Here is a 23,474-nt window from a genome sequence, read left to right as displayed (position 1 = left end):
TGATGATCTAGTGATGTGTAACTGAAGCCACCTCAAAATTATTTTGGAAATGAGCAAAGGACATAGGTAACTTAGTAATTTAATTTCCTTTGTTTTTACTATTTTCCTCAGTGCCCCCCAAAACTCTCCCTTTTCTGTATGCCTGTGCATGCTGTTCACTCCAAACAGTCCCTGCTATTTCTAGCATTCAATGACTTCTCCCAGACTCCTGAGGTTGAATGAACCATTCATTCAGTGCCTAATATATTCTTACAATACTGATTTTTTCATGTGCATTATCTTTTCATGTGCATTGTCTTAAGTACCTCAAAGACTGTGCTATCCTGATGGGCAGAGAGGACATCTTACATTTCTTCATATTCCCAGCATTATCAAAACAAGCCTTGAACACTACAGATACACAGTAAAGACGTGTTCTTTTAATGGGAAAAGTCAGCATTTTAGAAAGCCCACTCGGAGTTACTATCTTAAAGCAGTTTACAAACCAAAAAACTAAGGTAGTAAATTACCTGTAGCCAACTAGAATTGCATATATGTAAATACATATACAGTTCCTGGAATGGCTGCTTTTAACAGAATTAGTGTTTGCAGAGGCTTCTAGTGGAGTTAAAAGGAGTAAGACTTGTGAGTATGTTTGGTCACAAGATAACAACTCCAATGATGTATAAGGTGACAGTATTCAAAGAACAGCAAGATTTCCATAGATGAGTAAAGAATAAGCATCATTAAGACAATGGAGCTGTAATACAAAGCCACAGACTGGTTTTCTTTAAGGTGATTTAGTAAGGTAAAAACTTTGGATAATGATGCACAACTACTCTGTCAAGAACAGATAGCAGGGAGAAAGCTAGAATATGAAGCCTGCTAAATATTAGCAACAAACTACAGAAATGATCCCTGAAAGTTTAGTCTTAACACTAAATACCAGCGATGCAGAACACAGGGCACACTGGTTATCTGCAGTTATTCTCATGTGGGAATTTATCAATCCATTTAAGAACCTGTCTTGGCACAACTGCCATGATAGCCTTAAGGGCCAGAGCAGTGGTTCTACCTCTTTTGAGATCTCTTCTTAAAGTAAAACAACCTCAATCTCAAGTAATCTCCTTCTCTCTCTGTCTCTCTTTCTCAGAGTCTCTGTCTGTCTCTCTCTCTCCCACACACACAGCTGTAATTTAAAGTGTGTGGCTTACCACAGAGGTAGTTTAACAAAATGGCTTAGAGCAACTCCTGGGTTCAAATCTCAGCTCTGACACTCGTTATTAGGTGTGTACTTTCAGGGAACATATTTAACCTCACTTAACCAGATGTAAAATGAGAATAATAGCTGGCTTTCTCGTAGGTAGATATATTAAATATTTAGTAGAATGAATATCTCAGTAAGCTCTCACAAATATCATTTTTAAAATAGACAAAGTACAGATTTTCAGACCCCTCGTATTAACTTCAAAGCCCTTCCAGAGATCCTTGATACTCAGGTTGGAACTCAGTGTCCTAGAAGATAAATGCAAAGCAGAGCAGTAAATTCCTTCATCAAGGATTTATGTGGCAGCTACAAAGTGCAGTACTGGCTAGGGGCTACAGAAGCCAACACAACACCCAACAAGTAAGGGTACAATGTAGAAGGTGGATGCTGGAAGGATGTGGGATTGGTGCAGAGGTTAAAAGGAAACTGAAACTCAAGCAGGAGTTTAAAGCTGAAAATGATATGGGGAGCTAAAGATGTCTGGTCAGGGAGTAGCATGCTGAACACGTGCTTAACGAAGCCTGGCAGCCTACAAGACAGACTAGAGCAGGGGGACACATCTCTCACCACTCAGCACCAACCAGAAGGCTGCACTCAAAGCTCTAAATAAGGTTCCACTTCTAACGGCATTGATTCTTACTGCTGGTCACTTAAACTGGCGTTAAGTCTCACCAACGGTTTACATTAATAGTTTAACTTCTTCATGATACTTAAAAAAAAAAAAAAAAGAAGAAGAAGAAAGGAAACTTTATCTTCGAGAGCTCATGTAAACTTAGTAAACATTTAAGCTTCAGATCCAGTCTAAGAAACTGGAAAAAGGGGAACCACTTGCATAAGAGTCCTCAGCATCAGAAAAGGATAGACAGTATGTAAGCACTTGCCTGAATTTAAGGATTCTCTTTCTCAACCTCAAATCCTTAATCCACCCACCTCTCCTACCAGTTTTCAAATACTTGGATATTGGAATTACCTTAAATGAAGTAATATGCATGAAATAACCAGAAATTAATCAGATATCCAGTACTTAAAATTGTCTAATCTTTTTTGACTCAACATCTGGCTAATTTCAACTTCTCTCTAATGCTGGAGAGCTTTGAGAGCAGAGTTTGAATCCCAACTGGACACTTCCTAGTTATTTGACTTCAGGCAAATCAAACTCCCATGCTTCAGTTTCCACATCTGTAAAGTGAGGATACCCGCTCCGAGAGCAGTTGTGAAAACTAAATGAGTTAATAACATTAGTCAATTGACTGAAACATAAGTGCAATATGTATGAGCTATTATTGTCATCTTTATTACAGAGAAATATTGGCTACTAACAGATCTCCAGGGGCATAGCCATCACATTTTTTTAACAAAAATACACAAAATTATTTCATTGCCACTGACTGAAAAACAGCACAGCTTGATAGGACACAGTACTCAGCCCCTACCTGTTGCAACACCTCTAAGAGATGACTGTCACAAACTGGCCATGGTCTCAGCCTGCACGTGAGGTTCCGGCATTCAGGACTGCTATCGCGATTACCTCAGTCAGGAAACTCATTTCTTTGGAAATGGAAACCTAGTATGTGTGACATGAATCTCAGAAGTTTGTGAAATTTTAAAGTTTCTGTGAGATATGCTTTAAAAAAAAAAAAAAAAATTTCCTGGTCTGTGACTCCACAGCACTACTTTGTCATTTCTCCTTTTTATATGAAAATCTGGCGAGGTGGAACCAGAACAGCAAACTTCCTTCCCTGCTTCCCAAGCATTAGCAGGTAAGCGGCCCTAGTGTGACTCCATACACACACAGATAAACGGTCCTTTTCCTTACGTTAATAAACGATGTTTTTCCCTCCAGGGCACTAGGATCCGCAAAGAACTAAATTCCAAGTGCACCCGAGAGAGCTTGTAAAAACAAGGACTCCAGTCACCACCAGTCGCACAGGTGAGAGAGGGCAGCCTTGCTCAGGTGTGAGGACCACATCCCCTGCAGAATACGCGCTTCCATGCCCCAGTGGAGGACCAGAAACATTCAATGCAAGTAGCACACTCCCCAAAAGCCACACCTTGTCTCCGACCTCTCTGGCAACGCATGCCTTCCGGGACGCCCAGAAGACGGTTCCTGGAACATAGGAAGCCAGAGCACTGGGAGAGGTGCACACGTGCCCCCGCAGCAGCAGGCCCGACTCGGGCCCCCGCCTCCGCACTCACCTGGCCTGTGATGCCAGTGATGAGAGCCACCTTCCTGGGCTTGCCCATCTCGCCGTCCCCGGAGCCCCGAGCGCTAGGGCAGCGTGCCTGCGCTTGTGCCATGTCCCTGCGGGCGTGCGGCAGAGGGCAGGGCAGAGCGAAGGCCAGTGGAGCTGAGGCAGCGGCGCCGGAGGGAAGGAGGTGGGGGTGTGCCCGCGCGCTAACCCAGGCTGCAGGAAAAGAGCGCTCAGCGCGCCGGCTGCCAAAACCTGACTGGAGCACTCGGGAGGTCGAGTAGGAAGGGCCGGGGGGTGGACGGAGGCGGGCCCGGGAGCGGGGGCGGCACGAGTGCAGCTAGGCGGGTATCGCGTCATCTCGTAGGCCGTCGACGCTCCCGCGGCGCCGGCAGCAGGCCCCGCCTACCGTGTACTGCCACGCGAGTGGGGCGGGGCGCGGGAGGGGCGGGGCCTGCCCCAGACTTCTGCTGCCGCTGGCTGCTGCTAATTCGTAGCCTCAGGACCGGAAGTGGTACTTGATTTTAGTTCCTGTGGAGGGATCGAGCCAAGAGTGAGTCAGGTAAGTCTGCAGGTTCCCCTCCACGTTATCCGTCTGTCCTCGCCTTCTTCTGCATTTCCCATGGATCCTAATAATTACCCAAGGGAGAGTGCTGGGAGAATCTATGGACTGATCTTCCTGTTAGGAGAAAGACTTGAATTCCAAATCTGGGCATCGTGGGCTTGGGTCAAAGGCTTTGATAAACAATTTCTGGAAACCTGATGCAATATTTATTTTTGAGGAGTCTGCTGCGTTTCTTGAAGGGCACTAGCATTACAAGGCCCCTGAATGGGGATCACGATTGTGAGGAATAACTAATCTCACCTCTACCCTAGCTTTCTGGCTCTTCGTATTTCCCAGAGGTGTGGAATCAGGTCCAAGGTTCCAAGGAACTGGATTAAAAGTCTTCTAGTTCAGAGGACTAACAAGACACAAGAAAGCCTCAGGTCCTACCCCATACACAATAAGGAAATCTTGAAAAGACTGCATGGGTCAATAAATGTGAAGGTAACTAACTTCAAAAAAACCAAAAAACAATACAAATGTTAGGTGGGGCCCTTCCTTGAAGTCTGTTGAATTTGGCTTCCATGTAGCAACAGCACATGGAGCAGGGAAAAGAGCTGAGGTGAGTCAGACACTGGGAGGATAGCAGGTGTGTGTACCTGAGCAGTTGACCCCAGGAGACAGAAACTTCCTTATCTCCATTACTCTGCTTATTAACACGTAAGATCATTACTTCAAATCACAGATTAAGTAACTAGGAGAGCACTCAATCTAACATACAAATCAGACCTTAAATCCCAAAAGCAGAAAATTTTAGGATTAAACTAAAAATGTCTGTCCCCTCAGCCCTTCAGGAATACTCCTTAGCTGTATAGATAATCTTGTCTTTGGTTTCACACCTTGCACCTCTGTCCATTCTATACAGAGAATGACTGAATAACTATGACCTGCAGTAACAGAAGGCTGCCTCTAAGTGATAAATGAAAAAGCCTTACTGTACAGGAGAGTAAACACTTTCATTTAGGACAACTCACTAGAAGCAAGTAATATCTTTGAAATCTACTAGATTATCTTAATAACTTATTTTTGACTTAATTTATCTGCAAGTTAATTCAAAGCATTTTTTATTATTTAACATTTTTCCCAAAAACTGCTGAAAAGATGGGATAGGCAGGGAATACACGCCAAGTTTATCCTGCAGCTGTGAGACTTCCTATCACGCTACTGAATATTGGACATTGACCTGTCCTAGTAAGAAGGATGACAGTAGAAGACCCATAAAAAGAAAATTGATAATATCGCAGGGCCTGTAAGTAAAATAATTACAAAATATTGAGGGAAACTAGTACAGCAGAAGTTGAAAAATAAAGGATATTTATCCGAAAGAAGTACAGCAGAGATACAGCAGAAGTTGAAAAGTAAAGGATATTTCTCTAAAAATCTTTTCTAAAGAAAGGTGTTAGGACAGTATACCGGTTTGCTAGGGCTGCCAAAACAAAATACCCAGACTGGGAGGCTTAAACAACAGAAATTTATTTCCTCACAGTTCTCAAAGTCCAAGATCAGGATTGGTTTCTTCTGAGACCTCTCTTTTTGTCTTATAGATGGCCATGTTCATGTTCACATGGCATTCTCTATATATGTCTATATGTCTAAATGTCCTCTTCTTATAAGGACACTAGTCATAATAGATTAGATCCCACCCTCTATCCTCATGTTAACATAATTACCTTTTTAACAGCCCGATCTCCAAATAGTCATATTTTGAGTTATTGGGAGTTAGGATTTTAACATATGAATGGGAAGGGGGAGAATTTAATTCATAACAGGCAGCTAGAGGAAAAAGAGAGGTTTTTCTTGTTTGTGTTTTTTGGGGGGAGGGGTGAGCAGAAAGGGGACTGGTTTAAATATAATGAAAATATGAAGAGAAGAGCAAGGCCACAAACTCCCATGTTCTCTTAATGGATAAAAGTGAACTTTAGCTCAGGCTGCTAAAACAAAATACGCTAGACTAGGTGGCTTAAACCACCTGTCCCCAACTTTTTTGGCACCAAGGACCGGTTTCATGGAAGACAATTTTTCCATAGATGGGGCCAGATTGGGGGATGGTTTCAGGATGATTCAAGCGCATTACATTCATTGTGCACTTTATTTCTATTATTATTACATTATAATGTATAATGAAATAATTATACAACTCACCATAATGCAGAATCAGTGGGATCTCTGAGCCTGTTTTCCTGCAACTAGACAGTCCCATCTGGGGGTGATGGGAGACAGTGACACCCAAAGTGTGTTGCTTATGTCCAGTCTACTCTGTAATCTCGTTTTGGTTTCTGTCACTTCAGAAAACCCTGCTTCACAAACATAGGGTGTTGGAAATGAAAGCAGGCTTTTCACTGCTTTTGTGGCAATCTCAGGATATTCTGCCTTTAATGGACTTTAATCCACAACATGTGGAGATATGAAGTTGTCTCAAACATACTTGTAAGGCCACTGTCATTTGAGATCTCAAGCAGCTGATCCTCTTCTAGCACGGACAAAGTTAATTCACCTGGCTTATTCACAAATGGGTCACGGATATATTCATTGCCAGGTTAGGGGTCTTTTGTGGTTGGGAAGTAATGTTCAAACTCTTTTGAAAGCTCAGAGAGGTGATCATTGCACCAGCTGGGAGAAAGAAGGCCCTGGCTCAGTCTCTTTCAAACTCTCTGCTAATGTTTGAAACAGGTCAAAAATCCCAATGTTAACACATCGCCCCCACAATTCCAGTTTGGCTTTGAATGCAGCCACTTTATCTGCTGACCTCAACACAGTTGTCATTCTCCCCTAAAGTAACAGGTTGAGTTCATTGAGCAGTTTGAATATGTCACACAAGTAAGTTTTGCAACCCATTCTGTGTCACTGAAATGTGCTGCCAAATCTCTGGAGAAGCTCTCACAACCCAAAAACTCTGGCCAGTGATCTACCTTTAGAAAACCATCTCACTTCTGGGTATAAAAGAAGACGTGTGTGCTCTGCATCCATCTCTTCACAGAACTGCACGAACAGACGTGAGTTAAGTGCATGTACTTTAATGTGGTCGATAATATTAACCCTATCCTGCAAAACATTGCTAAGTTCAGGTGACATTTTTTGGCTAGCCAGCATTTCTCTATGGATGACACAGTGCATAGACTCACATTCAGAAGCGACCTCTTTGACTCAAGAAGTGAAACCAGAAGGCTGTCCAGTCATGGCATACACTCCATCCGCGCATATGCTGACACAAATTGACCAACTCAGTTTTTCTGATTCTTTTAAATGCAGGTTTCTTTTTGTTGGCAGTCTTAGAACCTTCTGCTATCTCATCATTGGATCTTTCCCCCTTTCCAAAGAAGCTCTCCGGTGATACTTGTTTTTACTCGTTTTGGCTAGGGTTAGCTTGTGGGCTTAACAAAACTGTGACTGAGACAAGTGTGCAGTGCAGGAAAGAGGTGTGGGCGGAAACACTAAATAAAATAATGGGCAGACCACCAGAGGACTAAAATAAGTGTTGCATTCTGACTTAAAGCCTGCCACCAGATGCAGCTTGTCATTTGCCACTCACTGATACAGTTTTGATATGAGTCTGCAAGCAATTGATTTATTACAGTCTCTGTGCAGTCAGACCTCTCTACTAATGATAATCTGTAGTTGCAGCCACTCCCCAGTGCCAGCATCAGCTCCACCTCAGATCATTAGGCATTAGATTCTCATAAGGAGTGCGAAACCTAGATCCCTCCTCCTATGTGCAGTTCACAGTAGAGTTCGAGCTCCTGTGAGAATCTAATGCCACCACTGATCTCACAGGAGGAGGAGCTCAGGTGGTAATTTGAGTGATGGGGAGCACCTGTAAATACAGATGAAGCTTTGCTTGTTGACTTGTTCACCAGCTGCTCACCTGCTGTGCAGCTCAGTTCCTCACAGTACTGGTCCATGGCCCAGGAATTGGGGACCCCTGGCTTAAACAACAGGAATGTATTTCTCACAATTCTAGGGGCTGAGAAGTCCAAGATCAAAGTGCTGGCCTGTTTGGTTCCTCTTTTTGGCTTGCAAAAGGCCTTCTTCTTGCTGTTCCTCACATGGTGAAGGGACATCTCTCTCCTGTCTCCTCTTATAAGGGTAATGATCCCATCATGAGGTCTCTGCCCTCATGATCTAACTACCTCCAGACCACCATCTCCAAACAGCATCATAATACAGGTTAAAGCTTCAACATGTGAATTTTGGAAGGACACAATTCAGTCCATAGCATCAACCATTTTGTTCAATACTTAATATGTTCAATAAGTGTTTTTCACATCTTTGTTTCCCATTTCTTGACATTGAGTAAATGCTAACTATTCAAAAATAATGCTTCTGCTTTCCCCTCCAAATTATTTTTTCTTTCCTTTCTAATTTTTTTCCTTATCTTTCACTTGTGGAACATCTGCTAATCTTCTTTCACCATACATCAGTTTGGAAAATCAATGATGATGGTTAGCATGTATTGAGTGAGCATGTGAGATATACTATATCTTATTTAATTCTATGAGGTATGATTATAATCTCTATTTTATAGAAATTAAGAATCAGAAAGATTAGTAAACTTGCCCAAGGTCACATTGCTAGTGGCTGGTTATGGTAAGTATCATGATTAGCTCTTTCAATTACCATTCCATATTCTATTTGGAAAAATTAAAGTGCTAAAACCCACATTTCCCAGATCATTTTGCATCTAGTGTTTTGGAAACAAATTGAGTTCTGCCAGTCAAACATGTTCCTCCTCAATCTGGCAGGTGGAAGTGAAACGGAAGCCATCTTTTCACTTCTTATCAGACTGACCTGAGAGTTTTTGCCAACCAGACCCCAAGTCTGGGTCTGATCTCAAGTTTCATGAGTACAGAGCCAGCTGGAGGGGTGGTGGCAGCAGTTTCCTAAATTCTGGCTTAGTTCTATATGGTTGCCTTAGAGGTTTTCCCTTGACATCAACAGCCCATGCTTCTGTTCCTCCACTTCTTACATTTTCTTAACTGAAGTTTTTATTGAGATAGTTGTAGATTCAAATATGTTTGTAAGAAATAACACAGTGATATCCTCGGTACCCCTTAACCCAATTTCCCCCATGGTGATGTCCTCAAAAACTATAGTGCAATATCACAAGCTGGAAATAGGCATTGATATAATTCACCAGTCTTATTCAGATTTTCCCATTTTTACTTTTACTTAATTTGTGCATGTATGTGTCTGTTTATTTCTGTACTGTTTTATCACATGTGTAGGTTGGTTCATCTACACCCAAAGTCAAAATACTAAATAGCTCTGGCAACATAAGAATACTCCATGTTGCCCTTTTACAACCCCATCTCTTACCCTTGAAAATCACTAATCTGTCCTACACTTCTAAAGTTTTGTCACTTCAAAAAGTATTATAAATGGAATCACACAGCTTTCAATCTTTTGGAATTGCGTTTTTTACTCAGCTTGCATTTCCTGGAGATCCATTCAAGTTGATAAAGATCATTCCTTTTTATTGTTGAGTAGTAATCTATGGTGTGCATGTACCATAGTTTGTTTAGCCCTTCACTCATTGAAGGATATGTGGGCTGTTTCCAGTTTGGAACTTCTACAAATATGCTTCTGTGAACATTCACATTCAGCATTTTTGTGTGACTATAGTTTTCATTTTGCCCAAGAGTATAATCACTGGGACATATGTTAATTGTAGGTTTAGTTTTCAAAAAAAATGCTAAACTGTTTCCTTGCAAAGAGTTTGTAAACAGGAATTCTCACACTAAATCCCTTTCTAGTTGAAATGCCTACAGTGGTTTCTGTGCCCCACTCAAAACTCTGCCAAGGCAGTACCCACGAGACTCAGACTCCGAATTGAGGGCTATTAACCAACATTGAAGGATAAATGAAATGGTTACTTGTGTGTATGATTGAGAAAGAAGCATTGTAGCATGGAAAACATACAGGGGAGAAATAGAGACAATTTCCTTTTTACTTTCTCTCCACTTCAGAATTTATATCAGTTTTCCAATTCAGGAAATAATCATGATAGAACTAGTAAATTTTTAAGTAAAATCTAATGAAATCCAACTCCATTGGAGACGAAACAACTTAGGTCCCCACTTTTCCAATATGTTTCTCTTTGGAATAAAATTAAATTGTGTGTTTCCCTTCCCAGAATTTATGGCAGAAGCACCAGAGTTTTTTAGAAACAAAATTGCAAGGTGATGAGATAGGTCTAAAGTTTGTAAGGACATTCTAAAATTTGTCGCCTCAACTTAGGGTTATATCATTCCACTAATAAAATTACACTATGGCAAGTTTTTTAAACCATGTTTTTAGGAAAGGGGAAAAGTATTCAAGATAATTGAACACATGTACTTCTCATATCCTCACTCTTACAATTTTCCATCTAAGAGCTCTCTTTCTTCAAGCAAATGAGTGTAAGAAGTATGAGTTCTGGGCCCTGTGTATTCTCCATCTGCAGTAGAGCATGTGTGCCTAAAGTCATGTTGCTTCCAAATCTTTTGTTTTTTTAATTTTCAATTTTTTAGTTGAGGTAATACTTGCAAAGATAAAAGAGCTAATTCAGGTTCCAAACCATGTGGACACAGGGGAGTGGTGGGGGCTGCGGTGCTACAGGGCTACTCCACAGAACCCCAGTTGCCACCGCTGCTGTCACTGCCACCAATGAGGTTGCGACCTGGCACCTGTGTGAAGTAGCTGTCCCCCACCCCTGGCTGCCCACGCCTTGTGCAGAGCACGCAAGTGGCAACTCAGACGCACTCTCTCTTCCCATGTGGGATGCAACTTCTTATGCCAGCATCTGGTTCTGTCTTCTCTGAGCAGGCACCCAGTCAGAATCTGAAAGATTTGGGCCAGAGACTACAACCCTGGCCTCCAAGATTTTGAAGTAAGCTACATAAGGCTGTTAGACAAAATAACAAAGGGTTCTCAAATTGAAATAACCCAAACAGGAACAACCTTATATTATCAGCCTGGCCTCTTATATGATGGATCTGTGGAACATGACTATAGAGTCCTTCACAGCATTGGCTGTTACCTGGAGAGTCTTCTTTGCCTGGCTCCATTTATGCAGCACCTGTTAAGAATAGTTCTTCAAGGAGTGACCAATGACTAGGTTGACCCTTCGGTTGATGTTCTTAGGGCAACAGCCCTCCCTCTCTTGAAACAGTTTGGAATTGATGGTGAATCACTTGAACTAAAGATTGTGAGATATGGAATGCCTCCTGGAGGAGGAGGTGAAGTATTTTTCTCATGTCCTGTAAGGAAGGTCCTGAAGCCTGTTCAGCTCACAGATCCAGGAAAAATCAAACATATCACAGGAATGGCGTACTGTGTACGTGTATCACCTCCAATGGTGAACTGGATTGTGGATTCTGCAAGGAGTATCCTCAACAAGTTTATATCCAGTACCTACATTTACACAGACCACATGAAAGGAATCAACTCTGGGAAGTCTCAGACTTTGATCTGTCACTAGTTGCCAAAACCACCAAAGGCACCTTCCTCAGTGATGAACTGGCGGCCTCCAACCCCCAGGGCCAGGGAGCAGTGGTGCTTCTAGGACCTGGGCAGGAACTGTGCCAAGCTGCTGCTTCAAGAAATCCATAGGGGTGGATGTGTGGACTTGACCAACCAAAGTGTGGCTCTATTGTTTATGGCCCTTGGACAACAGGACATTTCCAAAGTCCTGCTAGGGCCACTTTCTCCCTACATGACAGAATTTTTGCAACATTTGAAGAGCTCCTTCCAGATAATGTTTAAAATTGAAGCCAAGCCATGTGGTGAAGAATGCAAGGGAGGGGATAAAGTGCTGATGTCCTGTGTTGGCATTGGCTTCTCCAACCTTAGCAAGACCCTCAAATGATACTGTCACAGGGTAAAAGGCCCTGATGCCTGCAGGCAAAGCAGAAGCTGCCAAGGACCTAGAGGGAACCAAGTCCAAATTCATCCAGGACAGAATAGCCTCTTAAATTAAGACCTTTTAAAATTTTCCATTGAAAAACAATCAGAATATCCAAATAAAAGACATGAAAATATTCATCTTTATATCATGTGGTTTCCCACCGTTTCTTCAGGGTGGTCCTGTCATCACGAGAGTTCCCTCTGCTTACCTGGACAAAAGGCATGCTTTCCAGACACAGCCATGCTGCTAGACTACTACCATAGCTGCATTTCAGTAGTGCTTCCTCAGCCCACATCCCTGGGCTCCTGTTATGTGGCCATCTTTCAGACCTGTGGCACCTGTTACTTTCTGCAAGGACTGACCTCTTTGAACCTTGGTTTCTGTGTAGGGGCTAAATGAGATAGTATCGGTGGGAACTTTTTATAAGGAGTGCAGTGTTATGCAAGTTTCAGAAAATGGTCTATTAGACTATTTCATTCCTTGTCTTTGGGATGGACTCTGCAGTCTTGGATACAGACTCTGCTCCCTGTCTGGTTCTCTGTATGTGTATGTGGGGATAAGTGCCTGGGAAGGGCGGGGATCCAATTAAAGTCTTTGGATATTTTCTGTTAAAAAAAAAAAAAAAAAAGCTACTTCATGCGGGAATGTTTTCACTCTGATAATCTTGATTTCTTAATTCACAAAATGTCAGGTTGCAGAGTCTTGAGATCATTGCTTTACTATCTAATTACAATTGCCACTTAAGGCATAAAACATTGTTGTTCCATTAGTGGCATCACATCCAGGGGAAAGTATGTTAAGCTGTAAGTCTTCCTTGGCTCCTATTTTCTGCATTCTCCTCTCCAGATTTGAGAACACATACATGCTCACTCTTCTCTTTGCAATATTTCCTAAAGCCTTGTCAATAGCAAATAAATCTCCAATAACACCAACATTAGAGATAAAGTAATACATTATAGTTTAAATTAGATTAGGAAATAAAACACCCTTAACTGCCTATGGAAACTTGCCAGTTCCTGGCTACTAGTTTGACTCTTATAATATGTCAAATTCCCTCAAGGTTAAGATCTAGGTCTCATTTTTTAATTCTAAGCACTTTAATTCCAGAGAAACTTTACCCTTTTGTACTAACATGTTTAACATGTTCAAGATGCTGTCCTAAATGTTAAGCTCCTCCAGGCTGAGTCCACTTCAACAAGTAATGGCTTCCAATCTTCATTCTAGGATCTATATGCCTAGTAAAGGTCTTGGCTGGGGGCCCAATTTATATAGGTAACAGAAACACAGGATTATAAAGGCAAGAACCACAAATTCTATGAATTACAAAATTTGTTAGACCTCTTAGGAGAAACAGTAAAAAGATCTTTGATACTAATGAATTTCTTAAATGTCTCCTTCCTTCCCACCAAGAGAGAACTTCCTTCAGCCTCTGGGAGGCATGACTTAAGGTGGGTGTGTAGGTTGTGCCCTGGATTACGCCCTAATCTTTAGTGAGAAAACTCACTTTTGGTGTGATTGTAGGTGGATCCCTTAAATAATCTTCAGACACAGCTCTGAGATAATTTTCGCAAGTTCTCAAAGCAAACTGTAAGCTCTAAAAAAAGGAAGCTGCTCCTCAGGGAAACTCACTGAAGAGCAATAAGCACTGGTGGGGACAGAACCTTCAGCTGCCTGAGAGCAGTGAAGGTAGTTGAGACAAAACAGGATTAGCTCTTATCCTGGCACAATGACTGTGGCAGCACATAATTGTTATGGTAGACGCTATGGTTTGACTCCCAACAAAAGGAGTATTCAGCAAGTATTCAGGGAAAGGAACACCAGGGGTAAATGTTGATTAGTCTAAACTTACCATGATGATTTTATGCCCCTTTTCAGTGAAGGACTGACATAGACATGTGATGTAACCCTATCCAATGATATGTGATGGGTGAAATTGTTCAGCTATTGAGTCCCCTCCTCTCTCCCAAGCTCCCACAGGAGATATTCCAGGTTAGTGTTGATGGTACTCTGCCTCTCACAGAAGACACCCAACCATATCCTGCCTGACTACTGTGTAACAAACTGCTCATGATTCCGTGAACCAGTAATTTGAGCAGGGTTCTGCTGGGCAGTTTTGCTCTCTGTAACATCAGCTGGAGTCACTCAGTGGTATTCAGATAATGGTCAGTGTGGTCTGAAAGGTCCAAAAAATCTCCATTCACAGTGTGGTGCCTTAGCAGGGAAGGCTAGATGGTTGGGCTGAGCTGGAATCTAAGATGACCAGGCCTCTCTCCATCTGTCCTCTCAATGTGGTCTCTCCACACAGCCCTTTTAGTATGCTTACACATTGTTCAGGAATACCAAGAGTAAGGATTCTAAAAGACCTAGGAAGAAGTCTCAAGGCTGATTAAGACAACCTTGAAGTCTCAGAACATCATTTTCATCACATTCTATTGGTCAAAACAAACACTGAGTAATCCCAGCCCAAACTCAAGAAGAGGGAATTAGATTCCACCACTTGATGTGAGAAACACAATGAATGTGCCCAGAGGAATTGATAGTGGCCCTTTTTGGAAAGTATCTACCTCAGGCCATCCTTGGGCCACTCAATTCACATCCTTTCCTCATGCAAAATACACTCACTTCTATTGCTGCATAACAAATCACCACAAACTTAGCAGCTGAAAACAACACTTATTTACTACCTCATTGTTTCTCTAGGTAAGAGTCTGGGCATAGTTCAACTGGGTCCTCTGCCCAGGGCCTCACATGACTGTAAATAAGATGTTAGCTGGGCTGCATTCTTATTTGGGGGACTGATGGGAAGAACCTGCTTCCAGGTTCATTAGGTGGATAGCAGAATTCATACCGTTCTGGATGTATGACTGAGGATATTGGTTCTTTGCTGGCTGTCAGAGGACCCAGCCTCAGGTCCTAGAGATCATGTGAAGTTCCTTGCTTTGTGGGCTTCCTCAACATGGCTTCTCACTTCATCTAACCTGTGAGAAGGATGTCTCACTCCAGTATACTAAGAGAGAGTCTTACATAACATAACCTAAGAAAGGAGTGATAGCCCATCATTTTTGCCATATTCTGTTAATTAGAAGCAAATCACAGACCCCATTTTCACTCAATGGGAGGGGAGCCCATAAAGGCATAAATACTATGGTCTGTTCACCACACCCCATCTTCAAAGTCCCCAAATTTGATAGCTTAAACAAAAAAAATTATTTTCACTTACAGTTCTGAGTTGATTGGGCTCAGATGGGAAGTTGCCACTTAAAATCCCTCTTCTGGTTGTATCATCTGAAGGCATGACTGGGCTACAAGTCCAAGATGGCTTATTCACTCACATATTTCATGCCTGGGTTGATGTGACTAGCATGCTTGAGCCTGATTGGGCATTTCTTTCTCTTCATGCAGCCTCTCTGTGTGGCCAGTTTGGGCTTCCTCACAGTGATAGAAGGTGTAAGGTTCATGCAGGTGTCATGCAGTGTGACTTATGTCACATTCTACTAATCAAAAGCAAGTCATAAGGGCCAGCCCAGATTCAAGGGGTGGCAGATACACTAGTGTATGAATATTCAGAGGCATGGCTGAGTATAGACTATTTGTAGTCATTTGTGGAGACTATTACAACCTAAAATATGTTAACCTCAAAAATCAGCATAATTATTTTATATGATTTCATATTAATAAGCTCCATATCCAGGTTTCAGATGCAATTTTGACTGAGAAATCAATGCTATGTTGGTGCATTATTTACTCACTGGTTACTTAATAAAGCCAGGCATCAAACATACACAGTCATCCTGAAACTGTGGCAAATGATGGACATGCATCATCACATTGTCTTTGATAACTAAAGACCAAAGAGTTCAGAGCCTATGACAAGAAAGAGTCTGATGAAAGCTTCTGGAAAGAGTTCTCTTCCCTGAAAAGAAATAGGCAAAGAAAAACTCATTTTTCAGCTTCTGGGTTGTTATGTGAGGATATGGTGCCGGAAGTTGTAGCAGCCATCTCATGACTATGAGAAAAAAGCCAAAAATTGTACAGAAGTGACTGAGAACCTTGCCATAATGAGCAGCCATAGTAACAACTCCTGAAACATCTTATCTCTTGGCTTTTTGTTATGTGAGACAGTAAGTTTCTTATTTTTAAACCACTTTAACTGAGTATTCCGCTACTTACAACTCAATGTATTCTTATTAACATATATCTGCAGGCCACCAAGCAGCGGAGAGGATAGTAAGCTGGTAGCCATAGAACTTTAATGGCCACTAAGAGTGTGCAGTCATTTGGCACAGTGACAGAAAAGTTGTAGTGTATGGGACTCACTATTCGGGAATCCACTCCTTTAACTATCCTTCCTGAGTCCAGGTGTCCTGAAAAAACATGCTTATTGTTTTGTTTTCTTAGATTTTTTTTACCCATCTAACCCTTAAATATGTGTTCCTTTTCTAAGCCTGGCTTTATGGTAGAGAACTAACATTATATTTATCCATATTTATTTTTAAAATTATTTTTAAAAACCTGGTGTTGCCTCCATCTGTACCACAGATTATTACTAAACCCAAAATTAGAATCAAATGGCCTTTTGTGGAACAGTGTATTAATCTTCTAGGATTGCCTTACTTAAAGTGCCACAGAATTGGTGACTTAAAATAAATGAATGCTCTCACAGGAGGCTTGAAATCAAGGTGTCAGCATGGCCATGCTCTACCTGAAGGCTCTAGGAGAGGATCTTTGTTTTCCTCTTCCTAGCTTCCAGTACTTGACAGAAATTCTTGCAGCTCCTTGACTTGAAGAAGCATCACTCCTATCTCTGCCTGTCATCATGAGGCATTCTCACTATGTGTGTTTATTTCCAAATTTCCTTCTTTGTATAAGAACACCAGTCACTTTGCATTTAGGGTCTGCACTGTTCCTGGATGACCTCATCTTAACTTGATCACATTTACAAAGACCCTGTTTTTAAATAAGGTCAAATTCACAGAAGCCCAAAGTTAAGGCTTGGACATATCATTTTGGCACCTGATTTAATGTAGACAAGGTGATTTAGAGAAAAAAAATTTAAAATGGTGAAACATCCATTCAAAGAGATGCTCAATTTAATACAAAGTAAAACAAGATACCACTTACACCATAAAAGTTTGAAGAATTCCAGATTGGCTATTCAGTTTGGGGAATTGGCTTGAGAATCAGGCACTTTTTTGCAGTGTAAGTGGAAATAGAAACTATTATTGCCTTTGTTGAAGGCAGTTTAGCAGCATCTATTGAAATATATCCTCTGGTCCAGATTTGGGCATATTGTAAGCATGCAATAATTGTTTGTTGACTTAATGAAGAATTACTTTAGGAAATGGAAAGAGCATGGACATTACTGTCAGACAGAGTTCAATTTTATCCCTGGCTTTGCCATTATTTGCTGAGTAACTTTTAAGCAATTTATGTAACTTCCCCTTGAGCCAACTTAAGGCCTGACTTAAGCCTGAAACAATGCTGGAGGGAGGTACAGCCCTAGGCAGGAACAGGCAGTTCCCTTGGGGGATCTGGCCTAAGAACGGAATACATAAAATCCTACCAAACCTGCTTTGCTAAGAATGTCCTCAATTTTCTGATAAGGGTCCAAGCATGAAATGAGTTTGTTTCCCAAAGTTTGATGGCCCTTTAGCTAACTGACCCTGACTCAGAATAAGCCCTCAGAGTTCTCTTAATGTTATCTATTGTTTGATCATTACTGCTTGACAGCAATGAATGAGGACCTTCCTTGATGTAATGCTCCCAGAAAGCAATAAAAGCCTGTCTGGGCAAGGGTCAGGGTGCTCTCTCACTCAGAGAGTGGCCATACTATCCCTTTTCTCCACAGGACTTCTGCAGTCAGTGTGAATTTGTTTGTCGCATCCACAACACCGCAGACATCGCTGGCTGGAGTCCGCATCAATGGATGATTTCTATCCTGTGAACTAACTATTGTGATCTGATTTTTGCCATCCGTCTCATTTTTCTATATTCTGTATCTAGTATAACATTTATATAAGCCATAAAAAGAGAATATTAACAGTTATCTTATACATGGTAAATAATCATAAACAGTGGATCATATAGAAAACCTAAAGACCATGTATAACCATTATTTTGATGAATCATTAGTGGACAAGTAAAGACAATCAAACAAAATGGTTTCTGAGTTCAACATCAACCTGTAGATACACAGACCTGTTGATGTCTTTGGATAGCTGTCTACTGCTGGTGTTGGCAGCTTCTCATCCTCCAGGAGTTCTTGATGTTTGTAGACAGGGTCAGATGCACATATACTCTTACCATACAATCCAGCAATCACACTCTTTAGCATTTATCTACATAAGTTGAAGACTTGGTGTCCACACAAAAACCTGCACATAGATTTTTGTTGCAACTTTATTCATAATTGCCAAAACTTGGAAGCAACCCAGATGTCCTTCAATAGGTCAATGGACAAATAAACTGAGGTATATACAGACAATGAAAGATTATGGAGTGCTAAAAAGACATGAGCTTTCGAGCAGTGAAAAGGCATGGAGGAACCTTACTAAAGCCACAGCGTAATGAATATTACAAGTGAAAGAAGCCAATCTGAAATGGCTACATTCCATAGGATTCCATACACACGGAAAGGCATTCTGGAAAAGGCAAAACAATGATGACAGTAAAATCAGTGGTTGCCAAGGGTTGAAGAAGGAAAGGGAATGAATAGGAAGGGCATAGAGGATTTTTAAGGCAGTGAAAATACTCTGATATTATAATGGTGGATATATATCATTATACTTTTATGCAAACCCATAAAATGTACAATACTACACATGAACCCTAACATAAACTATGGACTTGAAGTGATTATGATGTGTCAATCACTCTTAACAACTGAGTTCTATCATTTTCCCCTATTAGTTTTAATTCTTATTTCTATAGGGTTAGTTTACAAACTAAAACAACACAAGATATAAAAGCTACACAATTTTGCAAGAATGGCAGGCTTCTGCTTCAGAGCCTGTCCCCTCTGGAACACCCAAAGAATAAACCTGCCACCCTCTGCCAGGCCAGCCCAATCCTAGGCTGTGCCTGGAGTTCCTTTCCATCCAAAAACCATCCATTGGGAAGTGCAGGCAGCTGCAGCATGATCATCCAGGCATCCTCGAGGAAGAAGAGTCCAAGAGCCAAAGAGAGCCCGTCTGAGAGCCTTTCTCTTATTCCAAATCTTCTCACCCATAGCTCCATGTGCTCTGGAGGCATTCAGCTTCCCAGCCTATCCTGTCCTAGGCTGTTTACCATTGCCTTGTGCAACCTCCTCCAGCCCCTTCCTCCTCCTCCCCAGTATGGTCTGAAATGAAAACTTCTAACTAAAAGCAGTTCACGATGGGTAGTTGTTGGATACCACTTTGTGTGGTATTGGGAATTGTAGCCCCATGTGAGCCAGGCCTTGAATAAGAGCCTGTAAGTCTTGACCAGAACGCTGGGAATGCTGGGAGGCAGGCTGACTCCATGCTAGCACCAAGCGTTTTCCTGTAGGAAATCTGGCCAAAAGAATGCATTGTATCCACTGAAGCTTGTTCTGCTACAGCCCTGATAGTGAATAACCAGGTGTTTAACTTCAAGGCAGGGAAGAAGACTCCTGAGCCCTGCCTTAATGACTATCTAGGGTCAGTATGTCTAACAGCCGCTAACCTGAGGCTAATCTCTGTGTTCTTTCTATTGTTACCTGTAACAATATCTGTTTTGCGTTAACAGTAGCCCTCACACTGATTAATGAGCTATGCATGCATGCTGTATACCCCTGCACATACCGTTCTCAAAAAAGCCTCAGGAGAAAGGACCTCAGGGCTCCTCTCCTCTGAAAGATTAGGCAGCTTTTTCCCCCCAAGCAGATCTTGTGTTTGTAGCCTGATTTCATCTGTGACTCCAGGGGACACTGCAGGACAGGGTCCCCCACAGGTAGTCGTGTCCTAGGACAGTATTTTTCCCTAACAAGGTCAATCTTTACCTTAACTGAGTATATCTGTTGTCTCTTTACAACTACATCTAAGGTAACATACCTTTGGAATGTCACATTTCTTTTTTCTGAACCCCTCAAAGTACAGATACTGAACCAGAAGGAGACTACAAATCCTCTCCTTGTTATTGTCATCATGATAATTGTTCACTGTTAACTGTCCTGTACCCACTTTGTAAAAGAAGTATGTGTCTATCATTTTATCTAATCCAGTTCCAGAGATTTCCCTGCTTTGCTTTATCCTGCCTATCTAGCCTATCACCAGTGGATTTCATGTAACCCCCTTATGCCTTCTTTTTTTATTGTAATGTTTGAAGTAAGGTGCAAAACTACCATTTTTTCAGAGCATTTCTCAATATGTTGAGATTTTGCTTCCCAGAAGTTGTTGTCAGTTTAGCTCAAATAAACTCACAAACAGTCTCTACAGGTTTGAATGTTTCTTACTTTGATGTATGATACATAAGTTAATATTAAGTCTGATCTAAAATATGAAAATAAATACTTTAAAATGTTTGCATTTTGTGTTTCTCATTAAATGTGTGTAGTATTATGATTTATAGTAAATATATATTCAGTCATTCAGTTGACCAAAATATATTTCTCATATACATTTGGTTTTCATCCATGGTTCCAGGTTCACAGCTCCCAAAATCCTTGAAATTTCCTGACCAGTAAGAGCAGTGGGAGCATTTTTTGTCATAATATTTGTTCTATTTTCCATAATTCCTAAAATAACTTCAGAGCTATAAAGGTAAAATGGGTGTTTTGTTATTCATAATAAACCCCTTTCCACCACAACTGGGTTGATGAGGTGACTTTTGGAAAGTACTTAAGGATGGGTGTGGTTGCCAGGTGAACCAACCACATATGGAAGTTTGGAATTTTTCAGTTCCACCCCTGATTTCTGAAGATGGGAGAGAGTATGGAATTTGAATCAGTCACCAGTGGCCAATGGTTTCATCAATTAAGCCTATGTAATAAAGTGTACATAAAAATGCAAAGGACACATTCAGGGAACTTTCAGGTTGGTGAGTACATGGAGATTTGTGGAGAATGGTGTACCTGGAGAAAAGAACATAGATGGAAGCTTTACACCTCTTCCCCATACTGGCCCTGTGCTTCTCTTCCATCAGGCTGTTTCTGAGTTATACCCATTTATAATAAACTTATAATCTAACAAATAAAATGTTTTTTTGAGTTCTGAGAGCTGCTCTAGCAAAATGATCAAACCCAAGGTAGAAGCCACTGGAAACTCCAATCTATAACAGATTGGTCAAAAGCACTGGTGACAACCTGGACTTGAGACAGGAGTCTGAAGCTGAGGTAAGCAAAGCAGTGTTGTAGAACTGAGCCCTTAACCTGTGGAATCTGATACTATCTCTAGGTAGATAGTGTCAGAATTGAATTGAATTGTAGGACACACAGCTGGTGTCCAAGAATTGCTTGTTGGTATGGGAAAACCCTTTCTCCACACATTGGAATTGGTGACCAGATCTTATTTGGTGTCAGTAAAATGGAATTTCTTAGAACAGCCCTGAATTACAAAAACATGTGCTTATTAGGAGAAATGTTTAAAGGGAGTGGGATGAAGAACCTTTGATCCCGGGATCACTACCTAGTCGCTACAGAAGAGACTAAAGAAATAAAATGTGATAACCATAGTAAACCTGCTAAATTGCTAAAATCAAATAGGTTGAGGCATGAGGAAACAATTCTATTCTTTTTTTAACTAGCATGGGAACTAAACTTTTAAACTTTCCAAAGGACACTTCAGTGCTTAGATATCCACTGAAGTCCAGATAACCATCCAATTACTCCCTAAAGGACTAAGGAATAAATGTTTATATATCCAGATCACCTGACACCTACCTGACATCCATGATCCAGACCACCTGATATCTGTCTGATAACCATGCTCAACCAATCCTAGGGCTAAGTATGCAGGACTGACTCTTCAAGAATGACCTTTTGTACCATAAGAACTCTTAATTTTTCTTTCTCCTTGGGAACACTTCTGAGTTTTTGCCTAGCTGTGTTTTCAGTTTACAAACTCTTAAGACCCTTGAATAAATCTTTATCATTTATTTCTAGTAAAGCCTCCAGTCTCTTTTAGAGTTCATTTGATATCATCCATGGTAGGTATGAACCTGCAGCTGCACTGTGATCAGTTACTAATCCAGTAAATAAATGGATTCCCTGAGTTCTGTGAGCCATGCTGGCCATTAACTGAAAACAAGGAGGTGAACATGGTAACCTCCAATCTGTAGCCTGTTGGTCAGAATCATAGGTAACAACCTAGGCTTGTGTCTGGCATCTGAAATGGAGGGCAGTCTTGTGGGACCAAACCCTTAACCCATGAAATCTGATGTTATCTCTGGGTAAATATTGTCAGAATTAAGTTGAATTTTGGGACACCCACCTAACGTGGGAACTACCCCTCCACCATCACCACAATGGAATTTTGTTCAGAACTTTTTAACGTGTTATCTAAGAATGGTTGTTGCAACTTGTAAAAAGGTGTAGCCTGTCTTTTTAAAATGACTGAAAAAAGTCACATAAAATGCTACTTAATGAGTATAAATGGCAATGAGAATAAGTTAAAGGAAAATGTTATAAGACATTTACTCACTCTGCTATGCTGGGAATTCCATTTACACACACAAAGTTTATATGAACTTCTTTGGAATCCAGCATAAACCTTTGATAGTATTTAGGGGGGAAATATTAAATAGCAATGGAAAGGGACAGTTTAAAGTGAATGGGAACTCTGAGTTAAAAAAAATTCACACCTGTTTTTCTCTGCCTCTTGATTCAAAGTTCTAAGGCTTATAAACACTGGAAATCAGTGTTTACTGCAAAATACTTCTTGGATTATACTAAATCAAAACTGATTTCTTAATGAATTAAGAAAATATTGATAAAGAAGAACACCTTTGAAACTACCAGCTCCTCAAAAGCATGACTTGCATTTTCCTTCTTTAAATATGCCCCAAACACATTGACAAGATGTTTAATAAATGCTTACTACATTGAATGTTGATAAGAAACAGACAGTTCTGTTCTTCTAAATATTAGTTTTATTTTAGTGGGGTAGCTTAAAATTTATCCATTTAAATTATGACATTTAAGTTTAGTAATGTTCTTATTTCTTCTTCCTCACTCTATTCGTGGCAGCATTTCCAGCTTATTGTGTTCAGTATTTCCCCCAGCATAAAATAAAAAGAATAGTAATAAGAATTACTATAAAAATTAAAAACAAAATAAGTATTCCCAAAATTTTTAAAAAGTCATCTTGTCACGAGAAAAGACTCCTTTAGTTAATGTTATCTTCGAGCCTGATAAAGGGCTTTGACAAAAATGCTGAGCCGTTTTTTTTCCCTGAGCATGGAAAAAACCAAAGAGTCCAAGAAAGGTAAAAGGGACCTAAATTTAAACTTTGATTGAACATTTTATTTAGTCAACCTTTACTCTGAAAATATGTGTAAATTCCTACTACACACCAGGCACCATAATAACTAGCTGTTAATGCTGGGTTAGCTGCAGGA

At 40.8% G+C, this 23,474-nt stretch overlaps 1 protein-coding gene and 2 pseudogenes across 1 annotated transcript in view; 1 reads left to right on the top strand and 2 right to left on the bottom strand.

Annotated features, from left to right (window-relative positions):
• The window catches only part of GMDS (GDP-mannose 4,6-dehydratase), a 714,528-nt gene extending 710,747 nt beyond the window's left edge, over positions 1 to 3,781 (bottom strand). Inside the window, exon 1 of the mRNA XM_024552328.3 lies at positions 3,443 to 3,781. Coding sequence (XP_024408096.1) covers positions 3,443 to 3,544 — 102 coding nt within the window. The 5' untranslated portion in view covers positions 3,545 to 3,781. The remainder of the gene's footprint in view (positions 1 to 3,442) is intronic.
• LOC112297664 (small nucleolar RNA U3) lies at positions 819 to 913 on the bottom strand (annotated as a pseudogene).
• Positions 3,782 to 11,084: 7,303 nt separating the features above from the next.
• Positions 11,085 to 11,981, top strand: LOC112297608 (RNA 3'-terminal phosphate cyclase-like protein pseudogene; annotated as a pseudogene).
• Positions 11,982 to 23,474: the final 11,493 nt, after the last annotated feature.

The sequence above is a fragment of the Desmodus rotundus genome, chromosome 3, assembly GCF_022682495.2.
Source record: "Desmodus rotundus isolate HL8 chromosome 3, HLdesRot8A.1, whole genome shotgun sequence".
Lineage (NCBI taxonomy): Eukaryota > Metazoa > Chordata > Mammalia > Chiroptera > Phyllostomidae > Desmodus > Desmodus rotundus.
This window is presented reverse-complemented; position numbering and strand designations above follow the sequence as displayed.